Source organism: Typha latifolia, chromosome 5 (genome assembly GCF_019914945.1).
Source record: "Typha latifolia isolate L0001 chromosome 5, TyphaL0001v2, whole genome shotgun sequence".
Classification (NCBI taxonomy): Eukaryota; Viridiplantae; Streptophyta; class Magnoliopsida; order Poales; family Typhaceae; genus Typha; species Typha latifolia.
Genome location: NC_133090.1, coordinates 12988762 through 13007995, shown reverse-complemented (window position 1 = coordinate 13007995; position 19234 = coordinate 12988762). Strand labels below are relative to the sequence as shown.

The window sequence follows — 19234 nt, the reverse complement described above, 5'->3', positions numbered from 1 at the left end:
TCCCAAAAATAGGAAACTATGTCTATGTGAAATAGTTTACAATTATTATTTAGGAACCATCTAGTTATTAAACGCACCAGCTCACGGATGGACATCCAACACGAGTCATTTAGAGTCGGTCATCACAGAGCTTCTCTTTCTCTCTCTTCGTCTCTTCTCTAGTATTAAAGAAGTCGATCTCCAGTGCTAAAGATCCTATCTTTTGTCGCCAGATCGCTCCGCCGACTCGAGAAATCCGAGACCCATCTCCTCAAATCCTCTCGACACCTCCACATCCCACTTCCAAATCCTCAAAACGAACAAGTCAAGAAAGAAAAGCTCCGATCTTTGTCACCCCTTCTTCCAACTTTGCGATCTCTACTTGTTCGTTTTACCTGAATTCATCAGCTTCAGTCCGCAATCCTATCCTAAGATGGGTTCTGCGATGAATCCCTCCTTCACCAATCCGGAGCCCTGCTCCCACCTCACTGAGTACAAGAAAGCTCACGGCTTTGGAGGCTATAAATCCCTCCAAACCCGCCTCAGGACCACCCCAAATGGGCGGATTGCACTTGGGAGACTCCAATCCTCGATGCCCAGATGCGATTTCTGCTCCCTTCGCCGCCGCCGCCTTTACCTCTGCCTGATCTGCTCCTCCGTTTGGTGCTCCGACCACACCGAAGTCCATTGGGGGTCAAACCCTGGCCACGAGATCGCCGTCGACATTGACCGGGCCGAGTTGTTCTGCTGTGCCTGCGCCGACCAGGTGTATGATCCCGAGTTCGATACCGCGGTGATGGTGAAGCAGATCATGGAGCTGCCCAAGAGTAGAGATCCCGGTCGCGGGCGGAAACGGCGGGCGGCGACGGCGCATGGGAAGGAGGAGGTGTTGCGGGAGTTGGTTCTTGTTCCCGGGGCAGGCCGGGCGGGCAAGAATTCGTCATCCGGTCGGCCATGGGGATTGAGGGGATTAAACAATTTGGGGAATACTTGCTTCATGAACTCTATTCTGCAGGCGTTGCTCCACGCCCCGCCTTTCAGGAATTACTTCTTGAACGATCGCCACGACCGGCAGGTATGTCAGCAGAAGCGGATAAGGAGGAGGAGGAGACCTGTGCCAACCGGTGAATTGGCGTGCTTTGTGTGTGATGTTGACAGTGTGTTCTCGGAGGCGTTTTCCGGCGATCCGGTGCCCTATAGCCCAGCACAGTTCTTGTACAGGTATATCATCAATTGTTGGACTTGGTGGTCTTTGATGGTTAATAGGTTGTCAGAGTGAGTATCTTGAGATTGTATTTAGTTGGTATTCTTTCTTGGGAAGAATTAGTCGTTTATTTTATGTGCTAAAGAGATGCTATAAGATGTAATCTAGCAATGTCTTTGTGGCTTTATAGATTGCTTAGTTCTTTCCATTTCAGCATTTTCCTAAAATTACTGTGAAAACTAGTAACTAGATAAGGCACCATTCACTCTCTTCTGTCTACAAGCTCGCTTCATTAGTTCTGCTAATCGGTTGATAAGACTATTTCTAATATATGTAGTTCTCGATACAGAATCATGTGAAAAATATCGACTATATAAAGGATTTCTCCACGAGTTTGCTTATAAACACGACATACTAATGGGATATTCACTCTGGCATTAGAAGGTTCGTTAGATCTCAAAACTCCTTACCTGCTAAATCCTTATGTGTAGTATTAATGTTGTCAAGTGATGTTGTTCTAACCAATACCTCATTCTTATATATATTCTCTTTCCTTTCTTCCCTTTTTCCCTTTTCTTTTTTGTTTGGGATTTTCAGGTTCTAATCTTCTTGGTTGATGCAAATTCATGAACATTAGAATCAGCTCTTACTATTTTGAAGCACAAAAATGATGAAGCTGATAAATCTGGTAAGGATTCACGAGATCTAGTTTTTGTCCTAATCTTTTTATCTTTTCCGTGATGGAAAACCTTTGCTACCATCATCCAAGGCTTTTTCCATGTCATGCTAGCGGACTGTTATTTAGCCGAGAGAAATTTAGATGCTTGGCAGGCCTTTTAGTGGCTTGTATAGTAGAATGGTCTTTGAACCGAGGAGTTACACTTCACAGGAGCCCAGAGGATTGGAAAAGATACGGCAAATAGATATGAATTGAAGTTTATGGGAAAAGAAATGGGAGCAAAATGAAATTCCGATACCTTCCATTGGTTGTGGTGAAAGATGGTTTGCTAGGATAGCTAAGATAACACACTTTCCTACTGATTGGTGCTTGCGCTTTCCAATTATACCTTTCCAGGTAGATATTTCATTCCACTCAACTGAGTCTTATGCCTTAGCATTCTAAAACGGGCATGTCCAAATGAGACTTCTTATCCATAAGGGCAGATTAGAATCTCCCTTAATACCAAAGAGATTACCTAAAAAACATAATTTTATTTCCCTGTTGTTCAAATTTCTGCTTCTGAGTCGTATGGTATGCATCCTTCACATTTTAGTTATTTTTAGTCATTGTGTGTTTTGTATATTTCCTTTAAGGACAGTTCATGACCTTTGAATTGTAAAAATATTTCTTCCAATGTAGGAGTCATGGAATACTGCTCAATTTATTCCCATATATATACGACTTACAAATTTCGCAAAATTAAATCTCAATTGTTGTTACACAGTGTTCCAAATTCTTTCTGTGGTTATCATAGGAAGTTGGTAACTATCTGTGCAGATTCTATGCTTTGTCAACCAGTTGACACTTGTGTTGCTGGAAAGTGTGTTTGGGCAATAACTTTGTGCTTTATTTAGTAATGAAAGCTTGAAGGTTTAGAATAATTTTTCTCTTTGCAGTTGGTGGCAGTATTCATCAAATCTTGCCAGTTATGAGCAGCAGGATGCTCACGAGTTCTTCATCTCAATGCTTGACAGGATTCATGAAAAGGAGCAATCTAACTTCCTACATAAAGGTGCTTGCTTCATAAATGTTTCTATAATAATAGAATCTCTGGATCAAGTGATCATATTTCAAAAGTATAATTTATTTAAAATTAGCTGTTGACCCCTAAGTTTGAGCAACTAAAAAGAATTTATCATCACAGCAGGATCTGGAGATTGCCATTGTATTGCTCACACAGTGTTCTCTGGGGTCTTGAGGTCGGATGTTACTTGCGCCGTCTGTGGATATACTTCTACCACTTACGATCCTTGTGTTGATCTGTCTCTCAACTTGGAACCACGGAAGGGCATGAAAGCTAATGATAATTCAAGAATCTCCACTCTTATGGGATGTCTTGACCTTTTCACAAGGCCTGAGAAGTTGGGTCCTGATCAGAAGCTGTACTGTCAACACTGTCAAGTGCGGCAAAACTCAGTGAAGCAGATGTCCATCCGAAGGCTGCCTTTGGTACTTTGCTTCCACATCAAAAGATTTGAACACTCATTGATTCGAAAAACATCGAAGAAGATCGATGAATACTTGCAGTTCCCGTTCTCGCTGGACATGACGCCTTATCTGTCGTCATCTATCATAAGGAACAGATTTGGCAACAGGATCTTTGCTTTCGAGGGCGATGAGTTGGACATATCGAGTGAGTTATGTTCAGAATTCGAGGTCTTTGCTGTGGTCACACACATCGGGACATTGGAATCGGGGCATTACGTGACCTATCTTCGACTTAGAGACCACTGGTACAAGTGCGATGATGCTTGGATTACACAAGTAACTGAACGAGCGGTAAGAGCTTCACAAGTCTACATGATGTATTATGTACAGAAGCAGCAGAATTAAATCACTGGTGAAGTGAATCATCCCAATGGTCTGGAATTAACAATAGAGACTGACAGATTTCTATCAAGGAAAGCTCATAATACACATTGAAAACTAAGTTGATCTGGAACCAACTAATAATTCTTTAGTTACTGAGGTATGGACAATTCGTTCTTCTTCAGTGCTTTGTACAAATAATTACTTCTCTCATGCGATAATATATAATTTTTCAGAACTTATCAAGTTACAACATCATAAGCACTAAGGTAATTCATCTTCCCTCATGAAACAGAGCCTCTTATTTGTCAGTGATGGCTTTGTGCATACCAACTTAAACAATCTTTTTGTCTTAGCTGGTACTTAGAACTGCAGCATCTATCCTAAAAAATTATTATTTGGTTTTCTGTGTCCAGAGATGTTGCATCTTTGTATTCCAAAGAAATACTCATACGTTGTGTTTTGACATGCACTCAATACACTATGACATCTTTGAATGACAAAGATGGTTTATATTTGAATCCACCATGAAAGATGTGTTGTGATACTTGAAAAAGTCGTCGACCGTCTACAAATGCATATACTTACTTTTTAATACATATGCATCTCCAGATATAAGGAACCAAATGAACCCATAAATCATTAGTTGACAGTGGTGTCATCCTGCGGACCATCAGTACAGAGAAACGCAATGTTCCATAGCTTGTGCTGCGCTCAACTATACTAGGAATAGGAGAAGAAAGATGCAGCAGGAACATAAAAAATACCATGAGAGGTAGGGGTGAAAATGGGACAGATTAATTCTGACCTGATCTACTATCGGCCTGAATAGTTTCATATTCTATTAAAATTTATATCTGTTCTGAACATGGATTCAGATATGGATAAAATTTTTATAAAAAAAAAAACTCGAATACCGATTGGGGTACAGATAAAAAATTGTGATACGGAGACGGATTGGATATAATTTTTTAGATATGGATATGGATATCGGATATCCATTTTTTCGCTTATTTTTAATGATTTATAATTTTTAGTTTGCTTATTTAAATAGTAAATATTAATATTATTATTAATAATTTGTTATAAATTATTTGTAAAGAGTGATTTTGCTAAATTTATATGTATTTGGCAAGCAAATATTTTTTGAATTTCTTAATATTTGTGTTAGTTGTCTCCAAAAGAAATATTATATTTCTTTTAAAATTTGATCCGCATTCATTTAAGATCCAATTCTTTATTTAAAAATTATTCGTATCCATTTCGTTAAGATATGATTTTAAATGTTGTTATCCGTCCAATATTCGGTATCCAAATCTATAACTGGACCAAAAATAAATATGGTTCGAATATCTGATTAGCTTTCACCCCTACTTAGAGATGACTATTAAGCAGGTCGACCTGAGCTTATTAGGCTGATTGGGCTTAAAATTTGTTCACGGCTTGACCTACTAATCACTCGGGTCGGGCTAGGTTTGTACTAGGCTAGAATGCTATATGAGTTATCACCCACTAATCCATAAGATATCAGTCTTAGGTTAGGCATAACGGGCCTAGTGTAACATGTAAAATTTAAAAACATTATATTTTATCGGGTATCATAACTGATCTCTATGAAAACATTTTAGAAATTTTTTATAAAAAAATATATTTATATATTGATATCTAATTTACTAAATATTCGATGTGAAACTAAAAACCAAAAAAAATAAAAAAAAATTAGACATGCATCGTGACTCAAGCCAATCTTAGATTTGTGGGGCATTCTGTTACATAGCTCAGGTGTGAATCACTTAGCTCACATCACACATACACTCGGCTAACTAAAAATTGGTGAAACTTAACCAATAGAGAGGTGCACAACATCTAGACATCTACAAGCTTACAAAGTTAGAAAAGCAGAGAGCAATTGCAGCGAGAGGGACAAGAATATTAATTGCCAAATCGCTTTCATGAGTGACATATTGTAAACGTGCTCCAGGTTTTACTGTTCTTAACCAAGGACAGCAATCAGATGCCCTGGATGTTTTGTATCCTCACATTTGAGCGTCGTCTTTTGAGTTGCAACAAACAAAGAAAGGAGGCTCCTATTAGAAGACGTACGATTAGAGCTGTCAAATTGAATTATAAGATGGAAGATTCGTCATTCATAGGAGACGTCAAACCTAATATATAGTAGTACATTAGTACGCGAGAGAGCTCTTCCAATAGGGAACCTTTCAAGGCTCCTAAATGAGTTACAAGACCCGAGAGCTACTCTAGTAGAATTAAAAGATAATGAGATGTTTTTTATTTTTTAAATAGGATTAGGAGCTGACTAGAATGTCCAAGTTCCGAAGGAGAAGAGGACCAGATGATAAAAGTGAGGAGATTGTTCCACACAAAGGCATGCAAATCGTGATGCACAATGGAATTTACTAAATCACCTGGTTTATTTGTCTATCATTAGACTGAGCGATAATAGAAACAGTTTTAGTGGACATAATTCCATCTGTGGCTGAATAAGATCAGCGGTCATCTCCTGAGCACAATAATTTTAGGTTAATCAATGATCAAACCAAACTTCGAGACGGCACTTTTGCTATCCACTCAAAATTTAAAAATTACTACATCAATTGATCTTGGAATATATTTGTTCAACGTTTCGAAACACAAGGCAGAATACGCCAAACGCCGACCAGTTATGGTACTAAATATAAAACGTACTGTTACTATTATTATTATATTCAGGTTAGAAGTTTACTTCCCTTCTGAATATATTAATATTTAAGAAAACAAACATATAGCTGTAAAAATCTATTGCCACATATATTTAGCTGAAGAATACATCCATTTACATGCATATCATGCCTTAAATCTTGCCTATAAATACCCTCCCACTCTTCTTCTTCTTGTCCACGCAACTTCCAAATTAGCCATGGCTACCAACCTGATGATCTCCTTGGAAACAATCTTCCTCATGAGCAAGGCCCTACTCTTCCTCATCTCCCTCTTCTTCTTCCTCCTCCACAGCCATGCTTTCCAGCCAAAAGATAAAACCACAAGCGCGAGTCGCCGCCGCCTCCCTCCCGGGCCGATACCTTATCCCATTGTCGGAAGCATCTTTACAATGCTCCGCCATAAGCCGCACTTCCGGTGGATCCTCAATGTCTCGGAGAGAAAAGACATAACGTGCATCCGCCTCGGCGGCACGCATGTTATCGTCGTAAATTCCCCGGCCCTCGCCCGTGAGTTCCTCAAGAAACACGATGCCACCTTCGCAACGCGGCCTTGCACAATAGCCACAGATTACTCGACCCGCGGATACCTATCCGTCATCTTCACCCCGTGGGGTGATCAATGGAAGAAGATGAGGAGAGTGATGGCCTCTGAGGTGTTATATATTAACTCACCAACTACCCGTTTAATTCAAGAAGTGAACTTGCCTGACTCAAATGGGTGAAGATTTTATATACGAAATAAGGAATTATGATACTAAGATATTACGAACTATTACTCATTTTCTCACCTTGTGACGGTGTTAACAGAAACATCACTATTTTATCCTTAATTTTTCTTTTTCTTTCTTCTATAAAAAAAAGGTAATCTAGTCCCTAGATAATTTTAAATATATTAGGCGACTCTCGATCGCCATATTACTTTTGATAGAAAATTTTGACAAATAAAAAAAACATTCAGTGGTTTTACATAATTAAGGAAGTCTGCTATATGATACTATAAGAAGGATATATAACTTCTAGATTTTTATATTTTAACAGGTATTGAGTCCAGCAAGGCTACGGTTGCAATCGTGTTTGCGAGAGGAGGAGGCCGACAACCTCGTAAGGTATGTATATAACTGTTGCAAGAATGCCGGTGAGGTGATCGATGTCCGGCGGCTGCTGAGATACTACAGTGGTAGTGTGATAAGGAGGATGACGTTTGGAGTTAGGCATTTTGGTGATGGAGGCGAGCACGGCGGGCCCGGAGAGGAGGAGGTGGAGCATGTCGAGGCGGCGTTCGAGGCGCTTTCGATGTTTTACGCTTTCTGTCCATCGGATTTCATGCCGTCGTTGAGGTGTTTGGATTTGGGTGGGCATGAGAAAAGGATGAAGGAGGCCACCAGGGTGACAAACAAGTACCATGACCCTCTTATAGACGAGAGGTTGGAGAAGAGGAGAAGTGGGAAGGAGGAGGGAGAGAAGACGGAGGACATTGTTGACGTGTTGGTTTCATTGAAGGCAAGTGACGGGAGTTGGCTGTTGACTGCTGAGGAGATCAAGGCTCTAGCTGCGGTAAGCCGTCATTGCATGCATGTTAATTTCCACACGATTACTCTTTCTTGTTATTGCTTTTATTATTACCTTCTTCAGTTCTAGCAGTGATGTATAAATTTATTAATTATTGGTTGGGCAGGATTTGATGTATGCAACCGTGGACAACCCTTCCAACGCGGTAGAGTGGGCCCTCGCCGAGCTACTGAACCAACCGGACCTCCTTCAGAAGGCCGTCGACGAGTTGGACCGGGTGGTCGGCCTGGATCGACTAGTCCAAGAAGCCGACTTCCCCCGTCTCCCTTTCATCAAGGCCGTCGCCCGCGAAGCCCTCCGGCTTCATCCGATTGCACCGTTCAACCTGCCCCACGTCGCCATGGCTGACGCCACCGTCGCCGACTACTTCATCCCCAAGGGAAGCCAAGTGCTGCTGAGCCGGGTCGGGTTGGGTCGGAATCCAAAAGTCTGGACCGACCCGCTCCGGTTTAACCCGGACCGGCATTTGGAGGATGGTTCAGGGAACGTTGAGATAGCTGAACCGGACCTCCGATTCATCTCATTTACTACTGGAAGGAGAGGGTGCATGGGAGCAACCTTAGGGAGCGTCATGACCTATATGTTGCTTGCTAGACTTCTTCAGGCGTTTCGATGGAGTCCGGCACCGGGCGTCGACCGTATCGACCTCTCGGAGGAGAAGACGAGCCTCTACATGGTGAGTCCTCTGCGAGCTTCCGCTAAGCCTCGCATGAAGTTATTAGCAGACTTGTAAGGCCATCGAATATATTTATTTACATATTGTCTTGTTGCCTTTATCTTCAGTAAGATTGTAATATATCGACGGGGAATTATCGAATAACACTCTATATTATAATGATTAATTTTGTCTTTATCTCTCTCTCTCTCTCTCTCTCTCTCTCTCTCTCTCTCTCTCTCTCTCTCTCTCTCTCTCTCTCTCTCTCTCTCTCTCTCTCTCTCTCTCTCTCTCTCTCTCTCTCTCTCTCTCTCTCTCTCTCTCTCTCTCTCTCTCTCTCCCTCCCTCCCTAGAGTTGATGATTTTAAAGAAATTTAAGAGATAATTGCATGTGGTTTACAATAATGTAAAGTTTAAAACAAACGATCAGGACCAAAATATAGGGTGTTATTTGAACATTTACCTAAAAATATATAATAAAATAAAAAGTTATTTTTTCTATCTATCAATTTAAATATTTACGATTGATGGCTTAGCAGTGCGATTAACTTAAAGTAACAGCTTGTCAATGCAACAATTTTAAGCAGATCTCGACAGCGTTTGGTTTGAAGTAATTGTTCAGCAACACATATGGTTTGAAACCTAGAATAGGCAGCTAAAAGCTCGGTGAAGTCTAAGTGCCTCTCTATCTAAAGAGGGTTGAATTTTTGTCCAACCCATATTTAGCCTTCGCGCTCATGAATAATAACAAAAAAAGAAAAAGAAAAGAAAAGAAACTATTTCAATTTCATTGAAAATTAAAATTTAACTTCCATCTTAGATATAAGATGAATGTTAACAAACAATCACATGTAGAGAGATAACAAGATATTATATATCTATATAACCTCCTACCAACCTAATCTAATAGCATAAAATGTAACGGTCAATGCCAAAATCCACCGTACAAGCATATCACAGCGACAAAATGTAGATAAGGATACTCTAAAAAAAATATTTCCAAGTGACATCAATCAAATCAAAACCTCCACCATTTGTTATCTTCCTAGCCTCTTCCGTCTCCTTTGATTCTGTTCAGGAAAAGAGATGTCATTCTATACGGGAGTTTCTCCTAACTTTTAGAGCAATTCTTATGCAGCTAACCGCAAAAATTCCCATTTTCTTGAAGTTTGGCTGCTGCAAAAACCAATCTTTTATAACCTTCCAAAATCTGAACTCCGTGGTTGTTCAAATAATTAATCAATTGTTGTTCTTCCATCATAAGATATTCAGTTAGCTTCTTCTATATTTTAGATTCCAATTATAACTATTCCAAACTTTAGAAGGGAGCACAGCATCATCCCACACCACAGCCACAGAACTTATTATTTTTTTTTCTCAATCACCCAGATTCAAACTAAGTTAAGTTTTGAGCACTCTACCCGTCATCCCCTCCAAAAGGAAAAGGGAAATCCTATTATAGATACCTAGTTTAAAAGCTTCCATTTTAAACTTTCTATAATACATCTTCATATATAATAATACTTGTCCCCTCTCTAGGTAGGGGTGTCAAGCTTGTCGAGCAGCTCGGGCTCGGCTCGGGCTCGGCTCGACGGTAGCTCGAGTCCGGCTCGGCTCGGCCAGAGCTGAGCCGAGCCCGAGCTGCTGAAATAGGCTCGAAATCACTATCGAGCCGAGCCTGAGCTGAAGCCGGCTCACTCAGGCTCGGCTCGATAGGCTCGGTATAAAAGTGAATAATAAAACCCTAATCCCCAAATCTCACTTTCCTTCTCCAAAAGACCAAAACTCCCGTCTTTCTTTGCATCGTTCTCCTCCCGCGAAGCTCCGCCTCACCTTCCTCCTCCAAGGCGTCGTCGCCGCGTCGTAACCTCACCATTCCTTCTCTAAGCCGTCGCCTCACCTCCCTTCTCCAAGCCATCGTAGCCTCACCTCACCATTTCTTCTCCAAGCCGTCGCCGACGCGTTGTCGACCTCACCTCCCTTCTCCAAGCCGTCGTCGTCGCGTCGTCGCCTCACCTCCCTTCTCCAAGCCGTTGCCGCTCGTAGCCTCACCATTCCTTCTCTAAGCCGCCGCGTCATCCTCCTCCATCGACCGGCAAGAGGTATGATTTCTCTACTTACTCGTTTGTAGTATTATACTTTCTATATCATTTTAATGTTAAGGGCAGTTTAATCTTTCTGAATTAGGCATGATTTCTCTACTTACTAGTTTGAGAAACTAACTTGTCTGCCAATTTCTCGGAATTATATATTGCATAGGTGCACACCCGGTATAAGAACAAAGGTAAATTGCAGTTTAACCTCCTATAGTTTGGTTTCATTTTAATTTAGTACTGTCATGTACTTTACTTGGGGTACTAGTTTAGTTATGCTAATTTTTAATGAGAGAGCTTATACTGATTTAGATTATTATATCGTCTAGTTGTAATTTGTAAACCGATACGGTGGTGTAAAGATAGTCTGACTAAGTTACATTTTGAAATGATAATAAGAGTAATATTTGATGGAAAAGAAGAAGAAAAATAATAGAGAAATAGATATTAGTAAACTAGTACTGAGATAATTTATTGTTTAGTAATATACTTAGTATAAAACAGCTTATACTGAAATGGATATTAGGTTGTTTAAATCTTCTATAAGTATAAAACTAGTACTGCTGCTCAAGCTTATCTTCAATGCTTAACTGAAGATAAGCTTGAGCAATCTTCTATAAGTTCTTGTAGATATTAGGTTGTTTAAATCTACTGGTGTTCCATTATACTCAATAAATGGATGATACATGGATATCTAGTACTGCTGCTCAACCTTATCTTCAATGCTTAACTGAAGATAAGCTTGAGCAATCTTCTATAAGTTCTTGTAGATATTAGGTACAAGGATCCTTACCTGTTCATGCCATCACAAAGCCAGGGCCAAAAGGCAAAAGTTTCTCTTATTACTCTAGTGTAGGGTTACCCTAATGGCCCAAAAATTGCTTCCTTCTGCCCTAGTGAGTTGGAATTAGTTGGCGCATCAATTCAGCTGGCCCTTTATTAGGCCTTGCAACCAAAACCAAAACATGCCTGTGTCGATTAAGTAGTTGCAGCTAAAAGTAATGTAAATGAAATTGAATATTTTCATGAGAAATTAGATTCCCCAGACCATGGAGCATAATTGCAAATTTATTATGCCTAGTCAACACAATAACAGTTTTGCTTTTCTAGGGATTTGCACTGCCTCATTAAACCATGTACCAAAAGAGTTCTTTTTCTTTTCTTTCTTCTGGTACTAAAGAATAGGAAATGGCACTTCTATGGTGGAACAAGTCCTCTTGGATGTTTAGATGCAGATATATATTTCAATGACTCTTTCCCTTCAGATAGTCCTTTTGTTTCAGCTAGCAATAATTTTTGTTTCAGCTAGCAATAATTTTATGTTTATATTGAGAATGATAAAGTAGATAAAAAGTTAGTATAACTAAATTTAATTAAATATCAATATTTTGATGTCATCTTTTGGACAAAGAGTATGTCCTTGTAGATGATTTGATATGCTATTTCTCTTGGCTATTAAGTATTAACTGTATCCGTCACATCTATTTTTGTTTTTACTAATTAAGTTTTATAAAAATTTAAGCAGTATTTCTGTTTCTGTTTTTTGTTTTTTTATGTAGATGTCAGAGTCAGTAACTAAGAATCTTTGAAAATGAACCTATTGAAATTGATATTGGTGAAGAGGATAATGAAACTAACAAGGAAGAAGAAAGTAATAGTCAAAAGAAAGGGAGAAGAAAAACTTCTGATGTATGGTTGTATGTCAAGCGGGTTAAGGTGAAAGAAAATGGAGAAGAGGTAGAAAAGTATCGATGTAATAATTGCCCGTCATTATTTAGTGTTCCTAAGCAAGGCACAACTTCACAAATAAAAAGACATGTGAAATTTTGCACTGGTTTGGTAGGCAAAGGACAAAAAAAAATTTCTTTTGCTTCTGCATCTAGTATTACTGGGACTTCAGCTATAGAAGAAAATTATCTCAAAACTATTTCATCAGGATACAACCAAAATGTGGTGAGAGAAACAATGGCAAAAATGATGATGGTACATGAGTATCCTTTTAATATGGTTGAGCATACATGGTTCAATATTCTTCTGAAGGTTCTTAACCCACATTATAAACGGATTTCTAGAAACACAATGAGAAGTGATGTTATGAAAGTATATGAATCTGCAAAAGAAGAAGTGAAATTGCTTTTGAAAGGAACTTATAGAATTAGTTTGACTTCAGATTTGTGGACCTCAAATCAAAATATTGGGTATATGTCTTTGACTGCTCATTTTGTTGATTCTGATTGGACTTTACAAAAACGCATTATCAACTTTTGTCAATTGGAACCTCCACACACTGGAGTTGCTATTTCAGATGCTATTATTGATTGTTTAATTGCTTGAGAAATAGAGGATAAAGTATCAACTATTACCTTAGACAATGCCTCCGCCAATGATGTTGCTGCTAAGACTATTATGAATAACTTTCAAGTTAGAGATAAATTGTACTTCAAGGGGCTTATTTTTCATGTTAGATGTTGTGCTCATATTTTAAATCTAGTTGTTCAAGATGGGATCCATGTCATTCAAGATGTCATTGAAAATATCAGATGCAGTGTTACTTACTTAAAAAAGAGTCCTTCGCGTATGTACAAATTTGGTGAAATTGCAAGACAACTCTCTGTTCCTACTTCTAAGGGTTTAGCTTTGGATGTTGCAACTCGTTGGAATTCTACATATGTTATGTTAGAGCATGCTTTTGTGTACCAAAAAGTTTTTGAACAATATGCAACGAGAGATGCAAATTACAAATGGCTACCTTCAGAAGATGATTGGTTTAAAGCTGCAAAAGTCTGTGAATATTTGAAAAAAATTTATGATGTTACTCAAATTAAGCTTATTAATTTTTGTTTTCCAAAAATATATTGCTTTGCAGAAGCTCAAATAAACATGCAAAGGGTCCACAGAGTGTTGTATACTATTTTTGAATCATATAAACTTGAGAATGCATCAGGTGAAAATAATAGAATGAATGATATATCTCAACTTGATAAGAGTGATGACTTGATTGGTGCTAAAGGATCAGAAGGTCAAGCAGAGTTTAAAAATTTTTTGGAATCAACAAATGCAGTTGAACCTCTGAAATCTGAATTAGAAATATACTTAGAGGAGCAGACTACAAGTTTGATTGACAAGTTTGATGCTCTAGAATGGTGGAGACTAAACATGTTGAAATTTCCTATTCTTTCCAAAATGTTTCGAGATATCCTTTCGGTTCCTATTTCCACTGTTGCATCTGAATCAGCTTTTAGCGCCGGTGGTAGAGTTCTAAATGATTTTCGAAGCTCTTTGTCTTCCGAGACAGTGGAGGCTTTGGTATGTGGAGGAAATTGGATTAGAGAATCATTGAAAAAACAAATCAGCTCTTCTAGGGTATGTGTACTATACTTCTCATAATAAATTTTTTTCATTTTATGCTTTTATAAACTATTGCTGACTTCTTTTTTATAATCTTATTTTCTTTAGGTACCGGCAATGGATAATGTGTTTGTGAGGATTCCAAATGTAGTTTGATCTTTAGGTATCATATATTGTATGTCTTTTCCTATTATTGTTTGTTTATACTAGTTGCATGATGTTTAAGTTGCAATTAACTTTTTTTTTTTTTGCAGTTCTAGGATGAAGCTTCTTTTTAGTGTTAAGACTTGAGAGTTGAGAGTGCCAAATAAATTTAGTTATAATATTTGGCATGTTATCAGATTTTATTGTAATATTTGGCAAGATATAAGTTAAGTACTTATATTGTAATATTTTGCAAGTGATAGACTTATGATTTGGATGTCATATCAAAATTTGGATTTGTTTTGAGCCAAATTTTGATGAATTACCATATGTTAATATTTTGCAATTAGTGTGTTAATTTGCTTGACTTTAGTAAATTTTGTATAATTTAAGTTAAATTCATTTGGTTGGCTTTTGTTATGTTTACTAGTAAAATTTTTGAAATTGGTGTGATTATTTTGAGCCAAATTTTGATAAATCTATGTTAATATTTTACAATTGGTATGATAATTTGCTTGGTTTTAGTAAGGTTTTGTATAATTTAAGTTAAGTTCATTTGATTGGCTTTTATTATATTTACCTGTAAAATGGGTGTGGTTGCTAATCAGAGATTAATTTTAAATTTTATAGTCAATTTGGTTGGCTTTTATTTTATCTACAGAGATAAAATTTGTTATTCAATTTCAGCTTTTTTCACTTTAAATATGTTGTGGCTCGGCTTGGGCTCGGTCCAGCTCGAGCCAGCTCGGCTCGAAATGAGGCTTGATAATAGGCTTGTTTCAGACTCGGGCTCGGCTCGGGCTCAATCAGGCTCGGCTCAGGCTCGGCTCGAGCTGAGGTGAGCCGAGCCTGAGCCCAAATAAAGAAGCTCGAAATTAATTTCGAGCCGAGCCTGAGCAGCAGCCGGCTCGCTCAGGCTCGGCTCGTTTACACCCCTATCTCTAGGGGTGAAAACGGATCGGATACAAATCGGATAGTGCTTAATCCATATTTTTTATCCGGATATGGATTTGGATACGGATATTTGACAGATAGCAAAAATTAAACCATATTCTAAAAAAACGGATATGAATAATTTTCGGATATGGATCGAATAGTTTTCGGATACGGATCAGATAGTTTTCGAATACAGATCGAATAGTGTTCGGATAAATTTTTGAATCTTAAACGGATACATATCAAATTTTAAACAATCAATATAAACTTACTACGAATATCAATCAAGTCTAAAATCATTCAAATACAATTTGAACAAAACTTACAGTATTTGAGAACCGATTCATTGGCAAAAAGATAGTAATTATGCAAAAAGAAAACAAAAGAAACTATAGATTTTAAACAAACATAATATGTATAAACCAATAATTGTGAATTAGTAGTATCTTTACTATGTCATATTAACCCGAAATTTCATGCATCCAGATGAAATTTCTTAATATTAAGTATTACGTTGTACACTACTCTTACATTGTGATTACTCCCAGGCTACCTAAGTTAAAGAATGTTCTTTGTGTTGAGGACATAAAAAAGACAAGTATCTTGGGAAGAAGATGGCTCAACAGCATAGAAAAAACCTAGGGGAAACCTGTGACACCAACTTGAATGTCTTAACAGCCCAAAGTTGGACGCTACTAAGTATTAAGTATTACATTGGAGGGAGGGTCGGTGGAGGGAGGGAGGACCCGTGGAGGGAGGGTCGGTGCGATGGAGGAGAAGGTGTAACACCCCATTAAAAAAAAAAAAAAAAAAAAAAAAAAAAAAAAAAAAAAAAACCTAACTGACGCACGTGCCGAGCTTGTCAGCCTGCCACCCTGCCCTTCCCTTTCTTCTTCTTCTTCCCTTCCTTTGCCATGCACGCCACCCATCTCCCTCATCTCTTCTTTCCCTCACCGCAGCCTCTCCGTTCTCCTCTCTCTCCCTCGTGGTTGCCGCCAGCCGCCGAGCTCGCCGACCCCTACCCCCCTCCGGTAAGCTTCCTTCCCCTCCTTCCTTTCTTCCCTTCTTCCTTCCCCTCCTCAGCCTCGTGCTGTGCCGGACCCATGCCGTCACCGTCCCCGCGCTGCGCCGCCGGCCTCGTGCCGCGCCGCCGCAGCCCCATCCGCCTCTCCGCCTTCCCTTCGTCTCCTCCTCGGATGGGGAATACCGAGGGGTGGGTGGGTGGAGGGGGGTTGTTTAACCCCTCGTGATCCCCTCCCCTTTTCTTTTGTGGGCTGCGGTCATATCGCGGCCACACCGAACCCCCGGTGGGGGCCGCGGTCCGACGCAGCCCCATCGAGCTGGGGTGGGCCGCGCCCCGGCCCACCGAGCCCCTGGTGGGCTGCGGTCCAAACCCCCCACCCACTAGGCTTGGGTTGGGTGGGCTGCGGACCGCAGCCCACCAACCAAGCCTCCGGTGGGTCCGTGGTTGGACCCAGCCCCACTTCGGCCAACCTTGTGGGTCTGCAGCCCAATTGCAGCCCACCTTGGCCCCTTGCCTATTAGGTTAGGTTTGAGCCTAACCCAATACCCTAGCCCAGCCCTTTGGGGACCATTTGGACCCTATAACCCTGTTTATTTTTGCACCTGATTTAATTAGCCTGATCTAGTATCAGGTGAATTGTAGGATGACATAAGACCCGCCCTAGGAGACCCTTGACTCATGTAATTGCCAACCATAATTACGCTAATAAGATAATTGATTCTATTAGTTGGCTAATCTTACATATGACTTTACTTGCGTGAATTAATAGAATTGACACCGCGTGAGGAAGATTTTGGGATCCCGGACTAGCTGACGAGTTTTACCATACCGTGGAGACCCCCCAAGCAAGTAGAGTTATACAAATCTAGCATAACATAATTACAGTCATTATACCTGTGTAGGAAATGTCGGTATTAATGCATGCAGTTGGTACTCCCTATTATATCTTTTGCATACGTAGTTATTTATAACCTGTTCATCATAGTATTATGAGAATGTTAATGTGACATCAACATTAGTATGATAATGCTTTACATGTGTCCAGTATGGTATACCATTACATAGATGTATGATTGCTGTGAACGTAGAATGTAATGATCATGATGACTATAACATGCTTTATGCACTCATAAACACTGCACCACTTCCACCTATCATTAGTAGTCGAATTCGACTAGGCAAGTACCCTACTCACTCGGCCCGGGGTTAAGGGTAGAGTGTATCTTATATGACTATACTATTAGCGGCCTACACCTAAGGTCGGGAAGCCTGTGTGGCATTCAGGTAGTTATACTGCATAGTTAGGACTAGATTATGATGATAGAAGAACATGATTGTGAGGCGGGGATATATCTCTAGCGGTACCCGACGACGCAGGGTTAGGGCGTCTGTTGATGAGCCGAGGGCTCCCGATTCTCCCGCCGAGGGCGGTGATGATTTAGAGAGAGTGAGATATGGGCTTACGACCGGGGTCCTGAGTCTGATGGCCACAGACAACCGGTCACATGTAATGTCGCCATACACGTGTAGGTGACATTACCGCTAGATGTGTATATATCCCCCCTCGATGTGTATATATCCCCCCCTCGATGTATGAGATGATGGATGATTGTTTCTTAAGAGTATTTACCCTGTGTGGTGAATAGCTCGATGAGCGATGATAAGTATGATTATTGCCTTGGTAGACATGAGATGACTAAACTGCTATTTTATTGCTATGCATAATATGTAACACCTATGATTGAGATGTGTATGAAAAGAGATTGTCTCAAGCTTTATATCTGTATGAACTTATCATAATACGTTTAGGATCTAGCATGTTCCAGGATAGTGATTGGTAATCTTTATCAATTGCATTGACTTAGTAAATTGTGGTAAGTCATTTCAATAAGCATATCGTTATCGTTAGCAAATATGGGCATACATTGGATATATACATGCGATGTCATTAATTTAGATTGTATGAATCCTACTCGCTGGGCTGTAAGCTCACCCCTCGTGGCGGTATTATTTCAGAGCTAGGGGACGCAGGTGCGGGTAGCGAGGAGTAGCCGCTTTTCTTTCCAGTACGTATATTAGTGTATTAAGCCCCTGCGAGGGTGTGATGATGACGTTGTATTTTTTTGGACTTTAGCATTGTATTTTGGATGTATATTTGGAAGGCTTGTTGTGGCCTGTGGACTTGTATCCGGACTCTTATAATTGAGTTTATTTATGGTGAAATTGTGCTGTTGTGTGCCTTGTGAAATCCTTGTACTGACAGGTCATGTGATACATCGCGTGGAGGGATTTACCCACGCGGTTTACACATGTATTTGGAGGTTTGGGTGTTTCCGAAGGAGTCGTGGAGGGAGGGCCGGTGGCGATGGAGGAGGGAGGACCCATGGAGGGAGGACCGGAGGAGGGAGGGCAGTGATAGCAATGATGGATTTTAGATGGAGGCGGCGGGTGGTGATGGCAATGTGGATCGAGGACCCATGGAGTGAGGCCGATGGAGGAGAGTCGAGCTCGACAAGGGAGGGCCGGAGGAGGGAGGGCAGTGATGGATTTTAGTCTTTAGATGGAGGCGGCGCCGCGGCAGCAGTGAGGGCGATGTGGATCGAGGAGATTTGGGGAAGATGGTGAGTAGATGAGAGATAGAGGGTATGGTTTAGTAACTTTAGTTGGGTATTTATTAAGCGGGTAAACAGATATCCGTTATCCAAATTCGTATCCGATAAAATCAACTATACTTGTATCTGTATCCGTATCCAGATCCGGATTTTTTCTAAAAAGCTATCCGTATCCGAACATTTTTGTAAATAGCTATCCGTATTCGTATCCGAATTCGGATCGGATAGGATTTTTCTATCCGATTCGAATTCGGATCGGATAGCAAGTCGGGTCGAACTTAATCCGACCCATTTTCACCCCTACCTCTCTTATGGTGTCGTCCCTTTTCCGTTGTCCCCTTGCCATTATTTATAATATAAATAATATTTATATTATAAATTATAATTATAATTATAATATTTAACGGTTATTCTGAAATA

At 39.9% G+C, this 19234-nt stretch overlaps 2 protein-coding genes across 3 annotated transcripts; both read left to right on the top strand.

The window, feature by feature from the left end:
* Positions 1 to 103: 103 nt before the first annotated feature.
* Positions 104 to 4005, top strand: LOC140789355 (ubiquitin C-terminal hydrolase 22-like). Of its 2 annotated transcripts, none has more exons than XM_073139021.1 (3): positions 104 to 1200; positions 2801 to 2916; positions 3049 to 4005. In XM_073139021.1, the coding sequence occupies exons 1-3, from the start codon at positions 413 to 415 to the stop codon at positions 3735 to 3737; spliced, it is 1593 nt and encodes a 530-aa protein (XP_072995122.1). In that variant the 5' UTR covers positions 104 to 412; the 3' UTR covers positions 3738 to 4005. The 2 variants fall into 2 exon arrangements, with proteins under 2 accessions (XP_072995122.1, XP_072995123.1); XM_073139022.1 differs by having other exon boundaries at positions 3052 to 3966.
* Positions 4006 to 6628: 2623 nt separating this feature from the next.
* On the top strand, positions 6629 to 8844 carry LOC140789376 (tyrosine N-monooxygenase-like). The gene is made up of 3 exons (XM_073139046.1): positions 6629 to 7086; positions 7472 to 7987; positions 8109 to 8844. The coding sequence occupies exons 1-3, from the start codon at positions 6631 to 6633 to the stop codon at positions 8733 to 8735; spliced, it is 1599 nt and encodes a 532-aa protein (XP_072995147.1). The 5' UTR covers positions 6629 to 6630; the 3' UTR covers positions 8736 to 8844.
* Positions 8845 to 19234: the final 10390 nt, after the last annotated feature.

Coding starts and splice junctions, on each gene's coding strand:
- LOC140789376 (XM_073139046.1), top strand. CDS start 6,631: ATGGCTACCAACCTGATGATCTCCTTGGAAACAATCTTCCTCATGAGC. Junction 7,087..7,471: donor GGAGAGTGATGGCCTCTGAG/GTGTTATATATT, acceptor ATATTTTAACAG/GTATTGAGTCCAGCAAGGCT. Junction 7,988..8,108: donor AGATCAAGGCTCTAGCTGCG/GTAAGCCGTCAT, acceptor TTGGTTGGGCAG/GATTTGATGTATGCAACCGT.
- LOC140789355 (XM_073139021.1), top strand. CDS start 413: ATGGGTTCTGCGATGAATCCCTCCTTCACCAATCCGGAGCCCTGCTCC. Junction 1,201..2,800: donor CCAGCACAGTTCTTGTACAG/GTATATCATCAA, acceptor TTCTCTTTGCAG/TTGGTGGCAGTATTCATCAA. Junction 2,917..3,048: donor ATCTAACTTCCTACATAAAG/GTGCTTGCTTCA, acceptor TTATCATCACAG/CAGGATCTGGAGATTGCCAT.